At 38.0% G+C, this 19,866-nt stretch overlaps 1 protein-coding gene across 1 annotated transcript; it reads right to left on the bottom strand.

Moving 5' to 3' along the window:
* Positions 1–4,029: 4,029 nt before the first annotated feature.
* Positions 4,030–15,177, bottom strand: LOC117417464 (diencephalon/mesencephalon homeobox protein 1-like). Its single transcript, XM_034029629.3, has 5 exons — positions 14,906–15,177; positions 8,034–8,198; positions 7,211–7,389; positions 6,473–6,872; positions 4,030–5,940 (listed from the first exon to the last, which is right to left on the bottom strand). Exons 2-5 carry the CDS (start codon positions 8,185–8,187, stop codon positions 5,528–5,530), a joined length of 1,146 nt encoding a protein of 381 aa, XP_033885520.3. The 5' UTR covers positions 8,188–8,198; positions 14,906–15,177; the 3' UTR covers positions 4,030–5,527.
* Between the last annotated feature and the right edge of the window lie 4,689 nt (positions 15,178–19,866).

The following is a 19,866-nucleotide window of genomic DNA, read 5'->3' as shown; positions in this document are numbered from 1 at the left end:
TTAAGAGAAGCAGGACTACGCTTACCAGAATGCATTGGGTTGCGAGTTGAAAAGCTTGAACTGTCCCAAAGTGTCCTGCTGAACACCTAGCCATATGATCACCTCTAAACATAACTGCATCTGGCAGAGATTTGAAACTAAAGATTTTATCTCAACTGACAGACTTTATGATGGACTTGATCTGGACAAAACCATTATTCTGAATGCAAGTCAGCAACTAATGTGATAGAGAAACCCTATCTTAAATCAGATAGAGGGTGACGCTGTAATACGTAGCTCCATCTTTTCCCTGTGCAGTACTTTCACCTCTCCTTTTAATGAGCACCAAAACACTCCATGCTCCGCTTTCCAGCACTATCACCCTGCACCTTAATAACACTAAACACACCGCTACAGTAACCGTGCACATTACTGAGCACGACATCACTGCATTCTCACATTACTGAGCACGACATCACTGCATTCTCACATTACTGAGCACGACATCACTGCATTCTCACATTACTGAGCACGACATCACTGCATTCTCACATTACTGAGCACGACATCACTGCATTCTCACATTACTGAGCACGCCATCACTGCATTCTCACATTACTGAGCACGACATCACTGCATTCTCAGCTATTCACTAAGTGAATGCAAAACAATACAAAAAAAACAAAAAAAAACCAGGGTGTTTGTTTGTTTGTGATAAAGTTATATAATGCCGGAATTACAGCCCAGTATGCAAATATTAAATCCCTTCTTTTTATAAGAGTGGGATGAAGCAGATTCCATCAGCAGGCTTCAGTATGGTTACTGAGCTTTGTGCTGTATAAATGCTGCTTTTTTTCAAACAGACTCTGAGTATAATCCTGACATGCACCATCTGCATCTTTGCTGTATTTTGTTTAAGCGCATTTGCTGCATATTTATCTCTTAAGGCTGTAGGGCAGTGTGTCGTCATAGGGAAGGGAAAAAATGATGAGTTGAACAAAGTAAACTGTGCTCTCTTGAAGAGTAATCCAGGCTGCACAGAACATTGTAAATTAAAAATCTCTCTTGGCTAATTTTCACTTTGAGTGTCAGTAAAATTAAAATGAAATAAAACATCTTGTGTTATTGAAGAGAACTCAATATTTCAGTAACAGCATTGAGGCCCACTCAGGACTGAAAAAGTATAGGGCCGTGTAAAAAAAAAAAGTGTTTACATTTTAATTGAAGTTATTTACTCTTTACGTATTACTGACACTGATGAGAATCACAGTGCTTTCTAAAGTACAGTAAACATGTTCTCCCTGCTCTAACCCCGTCTCCTTTATACAACCGTATGAATGTAATTCAGTTGTATAAGGGCCTGCTTCAGAAATGTAGGCCTTAACCCTTTGCTGCCCAGTGTCAAATATTTTTGACGCTGAAAAAATAGGCATTAAATAGGGATGAGAACATACTCAGGGCAGTTTCTAAAAAAGAGCACTACAGCTTTAAAAACAGCCCTCCCCCACCACCTCTCAACAACGCTTTGCCTTGATTTATTTGTACTGGTGACAGTGTCTATTGTCTGCGAGTGACCTTTTTTCTGTGGTCTGTTAAGCACAGATAGCCATACAGCACAGAGGTAGGACACAGGTAATTTGTTCAATCTGTGCCTCATTATGTTAACATGGAAGGGAGGTTGTTTTAATCACATGGCTACACCTGAAGGGACAAATGAGATAGAGAGTGAAAGTTGTCTAAAGCAGTGTTTGCTTTGTGTAAAAGTTTCAAGACTCCACTTTTAACCTCTGAGTTCAAGTTCAGTGCAAGTCACCAGGGACTGCATGTGAGCAGATGGAGTTCACCTTTCAGAACACTAACAAACATATTCAAAAACGAGCACTAGCCTGCATACTGCGTTCTCAGCTCTCCGGCACGATGGCCCTGAACTTAATTAATGAGCTGTAGTCTAAATTGTGAGCTCTCCAGCACTGTCATCTTGCACCTTAATAATGAGAACAGTCTGTAATTGGAAATGTGTCACTCTGAGAAGTAAATAGCTTCTTAAAATACATGTTTTACAAACCAGCTCTGAGTTAACAGAGCTCAAGTAGTAAGGAACAGCTTGACCCCTGCTGATGCTCACCATTCCTCAGGTAAGTGATGTACACAATCCTTTCACTGAATTACTAGTGTTAGCTCCTTGTTTGCTTGTAATGCATGCACAGTATATGCAGTGTGGTGTCGTGCTGAAATGAATAACTGTATTTAACTTATTTAATCTGATTAATCGTGAATTTCATTCACTGATGATTGTTGTTTTTTTTTTTCATCAATCAGCGCAAATATTTCAAGGGGTTTAAAATGTTATAAACTGTGCTGCATTTTTGGTCACTTATTTTATTATTTAGGCATCATTTGGGCTCTTTTTTCATGACGATTACTGAACTCACTTATGCTTAGAAATATTGTACTGTTTTTTTTGTTTTTTGTTTTTTTTTGCAGGTTCAAACTCCCAGAATTATTCCCTCTATATTGGGTTAATAAATATCCTTAAAAACGTGCCTTTGCGCTAGATTGTGTTAATACTTTGAACAACTATCTAAAGCTTAATTGACAAGATTGAAATCTGATTTGTGCAGCTCTAGAGTGATGGTATGTAACCTTGTAAGAATAGCCTTTTCTTGTTGCTGCTGTGAGTGTGTGCACATTGGAGGCACCTGTGCTAGCTCCCATTGCTGTAGCCCCTTGTATTTATAGTAAATGAGGGTATTGGAAATGGGATTACAGAGGACTGCAGGGTTGCTGGGAAGGTAGTCAGGTTGTAGCATTCAGGAAGATGGTGTTAAAAATGTGGATTTGCATGCATTCAATTATTTTGAACTTTGATTTCATTGCATTAGCAGCCAGGTAAGGTGGATTGTGTTTGTCACTTGAGCAGTTTTTACAACATCGTTTCCAGGACCATGATGGTGCCTGGCTCCGGTGACTCTCCGGGGTCACTGCGCTTGGTGAAGAAAGGGAGATGAGGGAATAACTGGGGTGTTAGCAGTGAATACAGGCTTGTAAAAGTGTCCATTAATACAATCAGGTTAAATAAAATGACAGCAGTTAGTCTGGTGCACCCTGGCATGCACTGTAATATAATACAGGTGCTTTTGTGAGATATTTACAAAAGCTCACAGAACCTTGCTGTTTAAAAGTGAAAGTGAATTGAAATTTTGGAGCTAGGTGCTGCACTGGGTGGGACAACTGATACCTGTCACTCCAGTACACGGATATGTTATTTAAATGAAAGAAACTTCAGTCCAGTAAGAAGATGTTTTTAACAGACTGGATTGAAGCGTCTTTCTTTAGTTTTTGTATTACTGTTTTTGAAGTTTTGGTATATACTGTATGTAAAATAGCAATTATTATGTTTCAGAGTATCTACTGTGCAAAGGTTGTGCAATAAAACAAAACAAAACAAAAAAACTTCAATAATAAAACAAACACCTAGTTGTTCCTTTGATGCTGTGGCATGAAGAGTGGATTCTCTGTTCTGTTGAGTGGCTTGTATTTTAGACGAGACCAAAAAAACAAATCCATTTCCAAACTCGTGTTTCATTTAGACAGAAGGACAGCACATAACGATGCACACTCAAAGGGCTACTGCGTATAAATATCTTCAAATAATAACTTTATTGAAGATTAATCAACATATCATCACTTTTAAACATATGTAAGCAACTTAGGAAAACCTTAATTGGCCTTTTATAATTTTCTGGTGTCTGCTTCTACTCAATAGGATGTGCGACCTCCCTCAATAGAATTGTGTTTACTGTTATCTATGAACACAGCCAGAATGGAAATCTATGGGCAGACCCAAATCCTATCAATAACAGATGTTTAACTAGTTGACTCAAAGTCAACTCAAGATAACCTAATATAAAGAAATCTGTTGCTGTTTCCACCCAAGTAATGTTTCTCAACCTTGCAACTGAACAAGAGTAATTATCTTCCCTTATTGTTTAACATTTACAGATAGGTGTTTTATATATATATATATATATATATATATATATATATATATATATATATATATATAGACACACACACACACACAGATATAAAATAGTTTACAATTTTTAAAAGAAGAACTCAGAGTCCTCAACAAGAAAATGCAGGGAAGGAGAGACAGAAATTCCTGGTTAGTAAGGAAGTGCTTTCAGGGGAAGTTCCTGTCCACACAGGAAGTGCTTACATACATGACCTGCTTATCTGATAATGCACAACTGCTTCATCAAATTCACATTCACATTTTTGAATCTGAGTGTCTAATGTTTCACTCAGAACTTATGCAATTTGTGTAAAATGCCTTACCTCTAACAAGCACTTCTTAATCATAACTTTAGAACCAAGCCATAAGAACACATGACAAAGTAATTCAGCAAAGCAAAGGTGGCAGACCTTATGATTGTTATTTTGACTATCTATTAGGAAACTGTAAGGACATGGTACTGTGGGTTATGCTTGACTTCGGAAGCGTTTATGAAGGCTACTTGGGTCAAATTCAAATGAAACATTACCTATTAAGTAGATTATGTCAGACATTATGAGACAGTTGTTAGCTGCCATTGCCTTAATACTCAACCTAAGTTTTATGTTCTGGGAGTAACAAGGGCACGTAAACCAGTGACAATAATATACAGAATCCATATCTATGGCTCAGATAGACCACTTACACTTCTAATGATAAATAACATGGATATTATAGACTATTCCTCTCGCACTCAGAGAGGGACACAGGTTTTGTTAGTTTGTTTTTCAAAACATTACATTGTTGTTGAAGAATCTGTGTTACTTGTACTTTCCTTTTTTTTCTCAGATAATATTACAATGTTGAAATGAAAAAATAATTCATTATATTTTTTTTCCACTATCTTCAATAAGGCAACACTGACTTTAACACACTGCCCAGGGACGATAAACAAAGCTATTTACAAAGCCAAGAAATCATTAGCACGAGAGTCTACACTTTAAACTGAACTGTTCAGTAAAAATAAAGGTATACAGTGTTGTGTGTATTACGTAGTTACACTGAATAGTTTCCAGTTTAGCTCTCTGCCACCCCCTGTGACTAATAACTGTAAGTACAGCAGTGCAACAGCTCATCTTGGATTCTTCCCATTGGTGTACAGGGAGTGGACAGTAGATCATTTTTTACTGGTATAGTTTCAGGGTCCCTTTTCTACAATCCAGAGACAAACTTACTGTGTACAGACACTGAACATAAATAAGGGATTGTGTCTTTAAATTGGAACTGTGGTTAAGTAAAGTGAATGCTTTTCCTTCATTTGGTTGTGAGCTCTCTGTGACATAACCACAACAGAAGCATTAACTCTTTAGTCTCTGCTCTGTGCAAGTGGATACTAAAAAGAATAAAACTCGGACTGCAACAAAACAAGCTCTGCACAGAAGGGGGTGCTACAGCTATAAGATTGCTCCACGTGGGAGGCAGGGATGATGTCACAGAGAGTCACAGGGCATCCCTGGCCTGGCCCCTCAGTCCTGGTGGTGGGCCTGGAGGTCAGTTGGGGAGAGTGTCCAGGCCCAGTGAGGCGGCATGCTGCTTGGCTCGCAGCCGCAGGTTCTCGATGCTGGTGGTCTTGCTGTTGAGGCTGGGAAGGCTGCTGGAAGCCTGCAAAATGGGATTGGTCCACACTTGCTGGGCGTGGGACAGGGACTGGTAGTAGGACTGGCAGTGCAGGGAGCCCAGTGGTGCCGTCATGTTGACGTTCATGCCCAGGTACGGCACGGGAGGAGGGGTCCCCATGTCGAAGGAGGAGTAGTGCACCAGGTTGTTGGTGGCGGCCATGTGCTGCCGGAACTGCTCCTGAAGACGGAAGAGGCTGAGCGGGGACGAGGAGTATGAGTTGCTCTGAGGCATCCCACTGCTACCACCACTGGAGGATGGGGTTACCGTGACGCTGATAGGAGACTCTGTGGAGGTGGAGGAGGGGGGAAATGTACATTCTTAATATGCAATACAAATAATCTAACACTTATCTGCCCTCCCTAACACAATATCACAATGAACCCAGAACCTGAACAGTTTGAAACCACGTTATTTGGAACACCTGTATTTAATTTGAAATCTGTCTGATACTACTTGGCCCTGGATTGTTTGAAACTCAGGTATGTGGTAGATGTAAAGCGGTAGTTCATACTAATAAGGTTTGAAATACATCATGAATTGACAATTGCTTCATTTGAAATCAATAGAAACCCTGCTAGGAGTGAAAGCCTCATGGTGAAAGACTTGTTAGCAGATGGATGTCACCTGGCCTGGCAGATAAACTCTGGTGGTGTCAACAGTAAATACAAACAGTGGCCTTTATAGTGAGAGATTCCTTTCTTTATAAAGTAACTGCGAAATTGCTAAGCACTCCATGCTCAGGTGACATGAAAAAGGCTGGCATGTGTAGAAGTTGTTATTAGCCACTTTCAAGAGTTTCAAGAGCTGTTTACTGACCTGCTTTGGGACTAAGCCGCTTGCAGGGCGGGGTCTTGTTTCCGGGGGCGGGGCTCTTGTCACATTTTGGCTCCTCCCTCTGTGGTTTGTACTCCTCTTTGTCGTTGTGGTCCTCAGCAGCTGATTCGCTGCTGGACTGCTCGGCCGAAGTGACGTTAACCTCCACACTGAGTTCTGCTGCCAGGGTGTGGGGAGGGCGGTCAGTCTCCGAAGAGGAGGAGGAGGAGGAGGAGGAGGAGGAGGAGGGATGTGTTTGGGACTCTGAGACAGTGGCAGCAGCAGCAAGCTCCTCTTTCCCCTCCGGACTCCCCTCCTCTGCCTCCTTCTGCTTCAGCAGCTGCTCCTTCTGAAGGCTGCGCTGCTTCTTGCGGAACTTGGCGCGGCGGTTCTTGAACCAAACCTGAAAGAAACGAAGACAGAGATTGTGAAATTGAACGATAATTGGATAGGGCCTTTCCGACTTTAAAAAAAAAAAAAGATAATTTGAGTGTCAGAGTTCACTAAAAGTTTATATGGTCCTGTTTGTTGGTTCTTTCTTTTCCTCTCCCAACAATCTCTGCAATATTACAGTGGTATATATATAAACAAACATCAAAGCAATTAAACTTGGCAGGTGGAGTGGACAATGGTCAACAAGGCTTTGCCCCTCTTTAGTTCATTTTTGGATTATTATTATCATTGTGTCTATTCCTTTTTTAAAAAAGCAATAATAAGAATGATTTCTCATAGCCTGTGTACCTGGACCCGAGCCTCTGGGAGGTTGGTGCACATGGCCAGGCGCTCCCTCATCACCACGTCAGGGTAATGGGTCTTCTGGAAGGTCTTCTCCAGCGCCTCAAGCTGCTGTGCGGTGAAGGCAGTGCGACTGCGGCGCTGCTTCCGGTGCTGGGAGCCATAGCGAGCCTCCAGGATGATGTCTTGAAATGTACAGCCGTTGGAAGAGAAGAGAAGTGGCCAGTTTAATTAAAGGAAAGGTCCCCAAAGCTCCTGCATCTCATGCCTCTCTCCACACCATTCTGTAGTGTGTCAAGTTTTGCTAAGACTTTAAAAATAGGCTGCTATGAAATATAGAAATACCACTCAAGTGGCTTATGAATTTGACGCAGATTTTCTAGTTCTACTGCTAGTGTAACATACAACAATGCCCACAGATTCATAAAGAATTCCAATAGAATGTCATAGGAATAACAACTATGCCAATGGAATTATTTTTTAAAGTGTTACCTAAATTAGTATACTGGACTTGCAACGTTTTCTCGACAATGGAAGAAGGCCCGAAAGCAAATTCACTCTTTTAAACAACTAAGATAAATAGAAATCTAAAGGTATTGTGTAATCCATTTTAATGCACTGGGTCCATACTAACATGGGGCTTAGTATTTTGTATATTAAGATCAGGCTTCATATAATAATTACATTATTTTTGTGCGGTCTGGAACAAAGGCATAAGGGCCCATGCGGACCGAAGAACCCCGGGGCCACCTCCCTTGTTAAACCATTCCTCTGGAGAGGTCGGTCATCCAGACCTCAAGAGATCTTTGTATATGCAGCTGTTCCTTACCAGCCAGTCTCTCTGCCAGGGTGAGGGCATGCACAGAAGGCCTGTAGTCAGGGGCGTGCTGAGCCTGTTGCGCCGCCTGCTGGTGGAGGTTGTACATTGCACTCAGGGAATTCATGGCATGGAGAGAATAGCCGTTTACTCCGTAGTGCTGCATGGTTATCTTGCCTGGGGAAGACAAGCGAAATACATCATTGTCAGCACACAGTGGTATTTAAAAGTGTCTTCAAATGATTTCTTCCTGTCATTGTGTGTTGTATACTGTACAATAAAAAAAATACATTTGGAGCACGAGCCTTTTAGGCATCAAGTAGACTCTTTCCTTGTGGTGGAGGTTAACCAGTTATATAAGGGAGGACAAGCAAGATAACACTACATGCATTTAGTCAAGGAGCCGTGTACAGCGCCGTACTTCAGGAGTCTCTATGCTTCGAAAGACTTGAGATACAAAAAGAAGGAATTCATCAATTATTCAAAAGCACTCACGTAAGCATTTTTGTTGAAATTAGAAGGCCATTTATCAAGGAGATGGCTGTTGTTTATTATTTTTTTTAACCAGATAAATTGTGCTTACTGTGGTTAAAATAATCTTTATATTTCATTAAGCAAGCAGGCAAGCCGATCCTCGCCACAAGCTCTATAGACGCCTCTAATTTGACAAAATCTGCAAAACAAGAATTCATTCCCACCCCCCAGCTATGGGGCAGTAAATACACACTTTCATTGGTTCTGTCCCCTTTAAAAGGTGATTTTTTGTTCCCTTTAGATAAAACGTGCATCTATATGATATTGTTTTTAAAGGTTTACCCTTTATTTGTACTAATTACGTGCACTATTAATGGAGAACTCTAATCCCTGCTGTACCCCAGCACCATTTGTTGTGAGAGTTAGGAACTGACACAGATCTGGGAATAATCGGCCCCAGCCATGGCACACTGAACCACAGACAACTTAAACATTACTGTCTGCTTTCACAGACCCTGATTAGTACTAGTCCTCGACTACCCAATGTTAATTTAAGTAAAGTAAATCAAGATTAGTGCTAATCTGGGTCTGTGAAACCAGCCATAAATGCTTAGCGCTCCATGACGTTCAAACTCGGAATCCATAGTAGGTCTATAAAATCGGTCTGTGTGAATTACCCCACAGTATGAAAGTAATGATCACCCTGAGCCAAGTTAAATACCGCCCAGTGGGTCCTGGGGTTGCTGAGTGCCAGACCCGGTGTAATTGTCCTTGTCCGAGCAAACCCCACAAGGCTGATTCTCTCTTTCTCTCTGGTATACTTTAGATAGCTACAACCCCTTTTAAGTTTCTTAGTTGGCTGAAATGTTATCCTGTCCCTGTTTCTCTCACTATGTTTTTTTTTTCCTGAACTCATTCATTCTCTCTCTCTCTCTCTCTCTCTCTCTCTCTCTCTCTCTCTCTCTCTCTCTCTCTCTTTCTCTCTCTCTGATTGTTTTCATTGAATCAGTTAATAACAGCGTTCTTTGCTCATTTGCTTTGTGTTTGTAGGAAACGCGCGTAAAAACAAAGCTGCCTTTGGGGAAAGGAGGAAGAAAGCTTAAATCTTCTCTCAGACAAAACCGTTATCCATTAACTTCCAATTATTACTTGGCCCAAGCCATTAATTATAAATCAGCCTTCTAATTGGGATAATTAGCTGTGTTCCACTTAATGTAGTGTGACTAATGTGTTTTGAGAGAATTTAATCACTCCATTTGCCCGTGATTGCGGTAACACAAATCCCCCTAAACCTTTACTTATTTGTATTTGTTTTACTGACGAATACCTACATTAATAAAAAGCTGTTTTAAATTATATTAAGATCTGTGTTAAAGGGCTTATCAGCCATGCTAGGATGCCCTGATGGACACACCAAAGCTGTTATTATGGGTTCACTCAAAAATATAATGATTGCGTTCAAGTAAGAAGACCACGCCATTCATGACGTTGCTCAATGGCCTACACACCTGTTAGTTAGACTAATATAGTACACGCCTTTAATTATTAGCTTCCTTAACTTTTGTGATATAATAGACTTGGAACCCCTTACCTCAGTACCCTATATATATATATATATATATATATATATATATATATATATATATATATATATATATATATATATATATATGTGTGTGTGTGTGTGTGTGTGTGTGTGTGTGTGTGTTTGTTCGTGTTTCTATGCCATGAACAGTTAACAATATGCTTCTTTTGAAATTATGTGTGTTCATGTCAGAAAGAAAGTCTAATTTTATAAAACCTTAAAAAAAATGTGAAAGCAGACAAGTGAACAAGATTACGGTGGTTTTGAAAGATCCTCCAAAAACAGAACAAATAATAAAAAGGGACTGTTATAGAAGAAAATATAATAGGCTATAGAAAAATATCATATAGAAAAAGTTAACGCGAGAGATAATTCTGATCACTATTGCTTCCCAGAAGGAGCCTGTTGTGAAGTCGTAGACACATGCTCAATGTGAACTCACAAAGTAGTGTTTGTTTCGGGTGTTGTGTTGTATATGGCTACAGGTTTCTACAGTAACCTAATAGTGACCTTTCAGTATTTATATTTTGTGTTTTTGGCGTTCTTCTTTTTTTTAAATGCCCTCCATTGTTGGTGGACATGATTAGATATGTATTAACTATCTCGTGCATTGTCAAAATAGAATATCTTAGAGGGCCAACCAGCTGGAACCGTAAAGAGACCGCGAGTGAATGCTTGGCGTCTCGGGGACTCGAGCTGGCCACCAGAGCTCCGCAGGAATATTTCCTTTAAACCGTCTAGATCTTTAAGCAAAAAAAGAAAAAGAAAAAAGAAAGATCTTTACTATGCATTAATGTTCATTAAGAACAAATGTTTAATTTAAAAATAATGAAGTATTTCTATGGATATGGATACATGCTTTATAAGTTATTTACTGCTTCGGAAACAAATGACATAAAATGGTAACAAATGTTTCAACAGTTCTGTAGTGTTACAGGATGACTAATGTAGCAACATTCGCTACCACACATAAACTCGGCTTCTCTGCGCTCATTCTTTCCCATGTGATTTGTTAGAAACTTCAATGTTCCTCTGTAAAGCTAGCGGCACAGCTAGTGAAACGTTAGGATTATTGTCTATCAGCACAGTTCTGGTGTCGTCTTAATTTGTGGATTTAATTGAGTTAGCTGTGTCACTGCTGTGTTTTGGAAGAACGATGAGATTCAAGGTATATATATATATATATATATATATATATATATATATATATATATATATATATATATATATATATATATATATAGTTTTCGGAAGTAGTTCCATTCCATGGGTAGTTCCATTTAAGTTCCATTTAAGATTGTTTCTGTCTATGAATTAATTTCACTGTTACAAACCTCTAGATAGAATGAGGTGAATATTGCATGTAAACTTTTGAGAAACGTTAAAATAATTCTTAGATAATTCAATAGTTCATGACGATCATAAATAAGACTTGTTTGTTTACCCAAAATACTGTACATGCGTTCATATGAAGATCTTACAGCCAACTCAATCCGAACATGCAAGCCGCTGGCTATTTGTACGTGTGTCTTTTAACAACTCGTGATAGGGTTTTAATATAGGTCAGTCTCACCCCCAACTCATTTTGAGCTTTTGAGTTATTGTAACTTTTAATTTGAATGATTACGCTTTAATTAATTAATTTGGAGGGTCCCCAGAAGGGATATTCAAATATGCTAATTAGTATTAATTGAGATATTTAGAGGGCTGTCACATTTAGGTTAAATGATAATTAGAAAAAATGTCCCTAAAAGAAAAATAATATATAGCCTTGTTGCTTTAAAAAAATGAAACCAAGTTTGAAATATTAAAATCCGCCAACGGGCATGGATGGGCTTTTGGTTATTAATATTAATAATCGGGAAATGTCGATATTGAGAATTATTGGTGTTCATAAATATAAATTGTGACTACTGAGGTTGTTCAAATATGTATGTTCTGTCATTTCTTGCATTATTATAAGACCAAACACAAATAATCATGCAATACATGTGGCAGTGACACAAAAAAGGTACAAAAAATAATGAATAGGGCCTACTTATTAGCAGTAGAAGTGGTAACCTAAGAAGAAGAAGAAGAAGAAGAAGAAGAAGAAGAAGAAGAAGAAGAAGAAGAAGAATGAGCAGTTTTTGACAAAATTATCTAAATGCTACTGCTAACTCCCACGCTATGACTCCCAACAGGTTAACATGGTACATTGCCATTAAAAAGGGGTAATATTTTCCTACTAACTGCAAAGCATTATCCTAAGATATTTTAGATGCCGGTCACAATGTGGAAAAACATAATAATAATAATAATAATAATAATAATAATAATAATAATAATAATAATAATGATGTAAAGGCTCTGAAAACGTCATACGAATACTAAGGGTGTAATCAATAAACCGCAGTGAATGTTTTTCAATGCTTTGAAAAAAAAATAAAAAAGCTATGCGCTTCCTAACCTTTTTAAACTAAACATAACTGTCACCGTCAGTAGACTTATCTTTTTACAATTACCGTACTGTACTGGCCTGGGACTCGTACATAATGAAATGAACCCATTGTTACCCGATAGGTTGAGGCTGGTATATAATTGAATTTTAACCTGTAATGTTTTCAATTAGTTTTTTTATTTGCACTCATTAATTTGTACTGCTCTGTGTCACACGCCGGGCTGAGCTGTAAATTCTCTATTTTTTAATCTAAATCGAAATTTACAACACATGGCTTTTTATTAAACAGCTTGATTATTAACTGGAAAATAAGGTTCTGCTTGGCTTGTTTGTACTTCAGTTATTATTATTATTATTATTATTATTATTATTATTATTATTATTATTATTATTATTTTATTTGTTTTAATATGGTTTTGTATCGTTTCTAGTTACAAAATAAGTGTTATTATTATTATTATTATTATTATTATTATTATTATTATTATTATTATTATTATTATTATTAGTAGTAGTAGTAGTAGTAGTATAGTAGTTGGCCTAGCAGTAGGCTATAAACAGACAATTGAGAGATTAAATACACTGCCAAGTGTTAACTGTACGCACCAGTTTTCATATTTCATGTCATGCATGCAGACTTTTATCGGTTACACATATAAGTGCCAGTAGCCTAATAATTAATTGATATTAGGCTATGTTAATTAAACATTATAGGCATATCTATCCGCGTGGAATGTTCCACGAATTAATATCCAACAGGATAAATATATAGGCAATAACTATACTTGGCAAATAAAATGAAAATAGATGCGATCTTGATAATGCATAAGAGAATAGTTTACGGGACTGGACAGAAGGTGTTCTGCTAAACATTAGCTTTTCTCCCTAAGTATTTGTGGTGAATGGGCGCCGTTTTCTCCCCCCATGGCTCCTATCCCATAGCCTGGGGGGTTCCTAGCTAAGATGTATGAGATCCCTGCCTGTAAAATATGCACGTTGATCCCCATTTGGTTTTCCATCTAATGGAGGTAGAAATAGGTTTCGACTTCGGAGCCCTTCATTTATCACCAGGGCTGACACAGCGGCTACGCGGCTCCCTTCTTTTTTTAACATAATTCATACCCGGAAGATAGTCTGTTCTGGTCCCACAGGCAGTAATTGACTACCTAACAGTTTATGAAGCATGCTAGTTATTGAAGCATAATAGAAACGTTTCAACAACTTTTAACACTTTCCTTCGTTCAGCTAACTGTCAAATTATGCAAAATGATATTCGGGTTGTTATTCATTTTAGTTTAGCTATTGTACATTTAAAGATATAGTGACCGGCTGAGCCTAAACGTTATTACATGTTAGAATATCTCCGTTTATTTTCTTTTAAGGACTTCAGGATAGCATGTTGCAAATCACAGGCCCATGATATATATTTACAAACCCCTCTGAGTATCCATTCATCCTCTTTTACGTCGCTGAATGTCTCTGGCTGCCCCCGGCTCTAACGCACCACGCTGTTTGATTATTAAAACATCATTATGTAAATTGGCATGAATTTACAGTGTTGCTCTTTGATCCCGTTAAATTAGGAGAAGTGTTACTGTTAAAGGCCTCGTGCCCTGGGCAATGTGGGAGCATGACAGGCGACAATCTGTTCTTATTTAGCACCACTCATAATATTTATGTAGCCAAAAGCTGGCAAGACAAGTTCAATACACGCTATACAACAAAAAGGTAGTATATAAAAACGATGTTAATGACTTTTTTTCAAACTTAAGGCAGTGTATTTTTTACTGTTTGTAATTGTATCTTTTAAACTGTGCTTTATAGCAAATTAACATTTATAAGGCTTAGGCTATTACTAAAGTAGCTCAATTTTACCATGGAAGGTCAGTGTGACAACTTGCTTGACAGTGAGTAAATACTTTACAGTAAACACAGTAAATACATGAATAAAGTTATTTTTTATTGGCGGTGTTTGCTTTCTCAGATTTGGAAAAGGACCGAGCTACACTGAGGCAAATCACCCAAGCTTTTTAAATCATATTTACCCAACTTCTACATTTGGACACGGGCATAAACCCTATTTAATATCCTAATGGTTGTAATTTTATGTTATTGTTTTTTCAAATGTACTCTGTTATTTGTAGTAGTTCAAAATTAACACAAAAACACCCTCAAGCAAAACTCCCCGCACCAAATCACAAAATAAAACCAATCTGTAAATAACTATTTGTTTAACACAGTGTAAATATAAAGTGGATACTATAGGTTTGCCATCACAATTGTAGCCTGTATACAAATCCTGTTAAATCAAAAATATTAAAATTACATGACAATTTCAAACTCTGCACACTTCTTGAAAAAAAAAAAAATCCCGAAAGGTCTTACCCTTCAAGTATCTCTCCCAATACAGTCCTTAGAAATGAAACTGCGCTGTATGCTGCCGTCTTGTTGATCTTTTTATTAAATATAAAGGTATCGCTGTTTGAATAAGTCACTGGGGTCTTGCACCCAGCTCGGTTCCTTGCCCAGTATTTCTATCTGTGTTAGCCTCTGTTGCCTGCGAGTCCTCCCCTTATACTCTCGCTTTTCCTCAAATACACGCACGCGGCTCTTTCTGCGTGTCGCTCACTCCATTGGCTTGCTCGAGTCACCCAGGATCTGAGAAGCTGCCATCTACCGGGGCAAGTATTGAGGAAGGATTTTTAAAAGATCTTCGCGGCGCTCGAGGAACCACGCAAGATTGTCAGTGGCCATTTGCTCTGTCAATCAAACAAAGAAGACAGTTTTTTTTCTATAGTCGACCACCCCCTTTAAACCTGTACCTATAGTATGCATTCATTTAAGCAGACGGCCCCAGGGGTAACTAGCCAGTACATACCTATAGGAATTGTGAACTTGGAGCTAAATATGCTACATTGTTTTCGTTTTTTATAGTCTCAAAGAAAGAAAGAAAGAAAGAAAGAAAGAAAGAAAGAAAGAAAGAAAGAACATCTAAAATAATTATTTGTAAATACTATTAGTTGCAATAGCATCAACAGTAGCGGTAGTTGTAGTAATGATGTTATCTGTATTTTGTAAGTGAAATAGTCATATTATTTAAAGGGTTATAAGTGTAAGTGAAATATAAAGGGTTATAGATCAAGGAGAATGTTGCACAATGATCAACAGTCCAACACGTTCACTGGATATGAACGAGGTGATTATCCAAATCATATTTTCATACTAACCTGGTGTATCTGCTTGTTTGCACTGCAATGTAGTTTTTCTTTTTTAAACTATTTTAGTTTTTTGCAACTGGGAAGGTAGAGCATGGCTAATAGTAATGTTTTGTTCGGGCACTGGGAAAAGGAAGGAAAGAAAGAAAGAAAGAAAGAAAGAAAGAAAGAAAGAAAGAAGTTAGTTTCATCATTGAAAGGCTATAGATAGATAGATAGATAGGTAGATGGCCGTTTGTGTTGCTTGCAGGTACAGCAATGGGATAGTTGGCTCCAGTTCTTTGGTGTATTTTAAGAGTAACTCAAGCGTTCGTTTTATTTGCTTTTCAGCTTTGTCGTGCCATTGCAGCAGAAAGCGCGACGCAAAGCCTTTAGAGAGCTCGTTAATAGATGCCAGGGTGCTGCCTTTAGAATCTCTCCCGGCCCTGAAGGATTTAGGATGGGATTGGGGAGACAAGACGCCATTTCAGCCTCCAAAAACCCCTGTCTTAAAATGACTGCTGGTAAGAGGATTAAAACAATAATGCCCTTCTCTTCTTGAAGGTTTTTAGAAAAGATTTCTTCTCCCGGAGCAAAACCGTTTAGGCTGGAATTAAGGGCAGCGAAAAGTAGCCTTTTAATGTAAAGCTGGAATATTCTGTTGAAATTCTGCGAGAAAGGAGAGAGGCGCGGGGTGACACTGCGAAACTATATATATATATATATATATATATATATATATATATATATATATATATATATATAGTGAAGGAATTCGTGGGTTACAGGGCCCTATGCCCTGTGCAACATGTATTCGTTGAGTCAAGTACCTTTTTGTGTCACAACAGGTGCTTAAGCAAAAAGCTCCCACTCTCATAAGACTCTCGTGTGTTTATTCGGATTGAATGGAGATCTAAGGGTTGGTGACAGGTACACCTTCCAATCCCCGCTTATGTTAACGTACCGTGGGCTGAGCGTCCAGTGCACTGCATAGGAGAACGAAGCATCTCACAGCCCGGGTATTGCTTAGGATTTTTAACATTTGCATAAAGGTTAATGAGGTTCTGGTTTTCCGTTCTTTTTTCTTTTTCTTCTTTTTTTTTTTAAATAAAGCTGACAAACAAATAACTGTGAGCATTTACAAGAAAGGAACTGTATTAACCGTTCGGATTCTCTCATCTCTTATGTTTTGTTAAGTAGAAAACGTATCAAAGAGTTATTGTTCCATATCACATAAACAAGACTTTAAGACTTTATAATGATACGCTACTATAGGTTTCAGTAACAAAATATTTTTCAAAAGTTGATGAAGAAACAAACGTCAGGATATGAATTTATTATGAACTTCGACATTTATTTTTTCAAAAAAAATTATGAACAGTTTTTGAAAAAATTACAAAATTATCTAAATGCTACTGGTAACTCCCACGCTATGACTCCCAACAGGTTGACATGGTACATTGCGATTCAAAAGGGGTAATATTTTCCTACTAACTGCAAAGCATTATCCTAAGATATTTTAGTTGCTGGTCCAATGTGGTAAACATAATAATAATAATAATAATAATAATAATAATAATAATAATAATAATAATAATAATAATAATATTTATTTCTTAGCCGACGCCCTTATCCAGGGCGACTTACAATTGTTACAAGATATCACCTTATTTTTACATCCAATTACATTATTTATATAACGAACTCAAATGCAGTATTTTTTTAATTATAGACAAACATGGATATAGACTTTGTTGTAAATGTATCACAGAGAAGTATTTCTGTTGAATGATATTCTGACTGTTTTGTGTTTGTGTTCATTTAAAACATGGAGAAGTGGTGGTTGCAGATAAAGCCATTCAGAACAAAAAAAAAAAGAATAACAATAATAATTAGTTCATGTATTATTACCATACTTGTTCTTTGGAACTAAATTACATCTTAGCACAGAACATTTTGTCATTTAAACCAAAAAACGACTTTCAACTTAAAAACTGTAGCGCCTCGTGTTCTAATTCTAAGAAGTTTTTTTTTGTTCAAAACAAAAAGTATTCTTTATATGTAAACAGTTAAGTATTTCATAACCGTATTTTAAAGAGATTATTATGAATATATTAAATAACAATACATAAATTAATTTCTCTTTTTTTATTAAATGGCTGTATGTTTTTCACAAGTTATTTTAAAAAAAAGTACGAGTTCATTTTTCTGTAAGCTATAACATATTTGTAACATAACTTAGGCTAACGTGTTATTTAATAGTCGAAGCGAATTGTTGATTTATTAGAAAGCAATTGCCCTTCTACAGCCCATTTAATCCAAAACCTGCATTAATATTTTTTGTTTTAAATTAAAAACAAAATTATAGCAAACAGATTGTGTGTCCTATCTTGCCTGTTTTTTATCTTCTCATCAATCAGCTTAAACAAAAAATATTGTGCAAGTTTTAAGTTCTGCAAGCACGAGGCTGGACACTGCTTAATTAAAATGTAACAAATTGTTTAAATGCAATTAAGAGGGAACAGTTCCATTAACCTAGCAAATATGCTAATTATATTTAATCTACCTAATGTATGAATGATGTATTCATGATTATTATTATTATTATTATTATTATTATTATTATTATTATTATTATTATTATTATTATTATTATTATTATTATTCGGAAATAAAGTTCGGGCAAGTGATGCCCCCATCTCCCTCAGATTTCGCTGCGCACTTGGGTCTGCGAGAGAAAGGGGATTAACTTGTGAACCGATGGATAGAAGAACTTAAACGGTAGGTAAATCTGGGCAATGGCTCATTGTGGGAACCGTTTCTAAAGCAATTAAAGCGAGAAGGAATTCCTCTCAGCCCCTTTTCGTTGAAGCTGCTTTCTAGCGGATTTAGAGCGGACTAATGTCCAGTCCATCAGAAGGTTTAAACGCAAGTGTCGGCATAGGGTCCTATTAGAGTCTCTTTGGCGCTGCTTTCAGGACCCTCTCCCCCCTCCCTCCCCGACTTTAGTATCTATATACTTTTCTGCGTATTTGCTTTATCAATATTCAGTTTAGTTTTCTCTCTGTATTGTATTTTCTTTATTTTTGTATCTGTTCCTTTCTGATCGTGACGCTGCCAATATTGTCATTTCATTTTTCTTTTCTGCAATCCTTATTTTTTGAGGCTGTTTTTCTATACTCTATCTATCTATCTATCTATCTATCTATCTATCTATCTATCTATCTATCTATCTATCTCGACTTGTTTTGCCTGGCGGAGTGAGAGCGGTGTGGAGTGGTGGTGTGTGCGTGAGCGCTGCTGGCAGGTTTGTCGGTCTTTTTCTTTTTCTCTTGTTTGTTTTTATATTGTTTTGCATTTCTTGGTTAAAGTGTACTGGTGAACAGTTTTATGTGCTGAGCTGACGCTCTGTCAGCGACAGCGGGCAGGATGGCCGGCTCAGGAGGGAGGCCGCCGCCAAACTTTTTGTTTGAAAGATTAACCCGCCGGCATGGGGTTAAAGTTTCCGCCGAGGGGTTTATCCCTTTGGAGGAATGTGTGCTCGCTATTGGGGAGGTAGTCGGTTGTGAAAACGTAAAATCGGCTTCTCGCATGAGCGGATCGATCGTGGTTTTTTTAGGTACAGTGGAGCTAGTGTCTATGGTTGTAGAAAAGGGGATTGTTGTCAATAATACGTTTCTCCCCGTAATTCCTTTAGCTGTCCCCGCTAGGAAAATCACCCTTTCTAATGTTCCCCCGTTCCTGAAAAATGAAGTGATAGAGAGGGAGCTGGCTAGATATGGGCAGCTCATGTCTGGGCTGAAGAGAATCCCTTTAGGCTGTAAGTCACCACATTTGAAACATGTTATGTCATTCAGAAGGCAGTTGTTCATGATTCTTAAAAACATCGATGAAGATCTTAACATCACGCTTAAATTTAAGGTGGATGGCAGTGATTATGTCATTTATGCAACCTCGGACTCGATGAAGTGTTTCAGATGTGGGACTGAAGGTCACTTGGTGAAAAACTGTCCCGAGAAAGAGAGTAGGGAGCGGGATGGGAGTAAGGGAGACGAGACTGCTGATAAGCAGAAGCCAGGACCGGCCGGTGCTGGGCTTGCCGGCGGATCAGTACCTGCGGGCAGCTCGGAGGGCGAGCAGGCTAGTGACGGG

The sequence above is a fragment of the Acipenser ruthenus genome, chromosome 12 (assembly GCF_902713425.1).
Source record: "Acipenser ruthenus chromosome 12, fAciRut3.2 maternal haplotype, whole genome shotgun sequence".
Classification (NCBI taxonomy): Eukaryota; Metazoa; Chordata; class Actinopteri; order Acipenseriformes; family Acipenseridae; genus Acipenser; species Acipenser ruthenus.
Note: the sequence above shows the minus strand (reverse complement) of the source record. Positions and strands in the feature narration are given on the sequence as shown.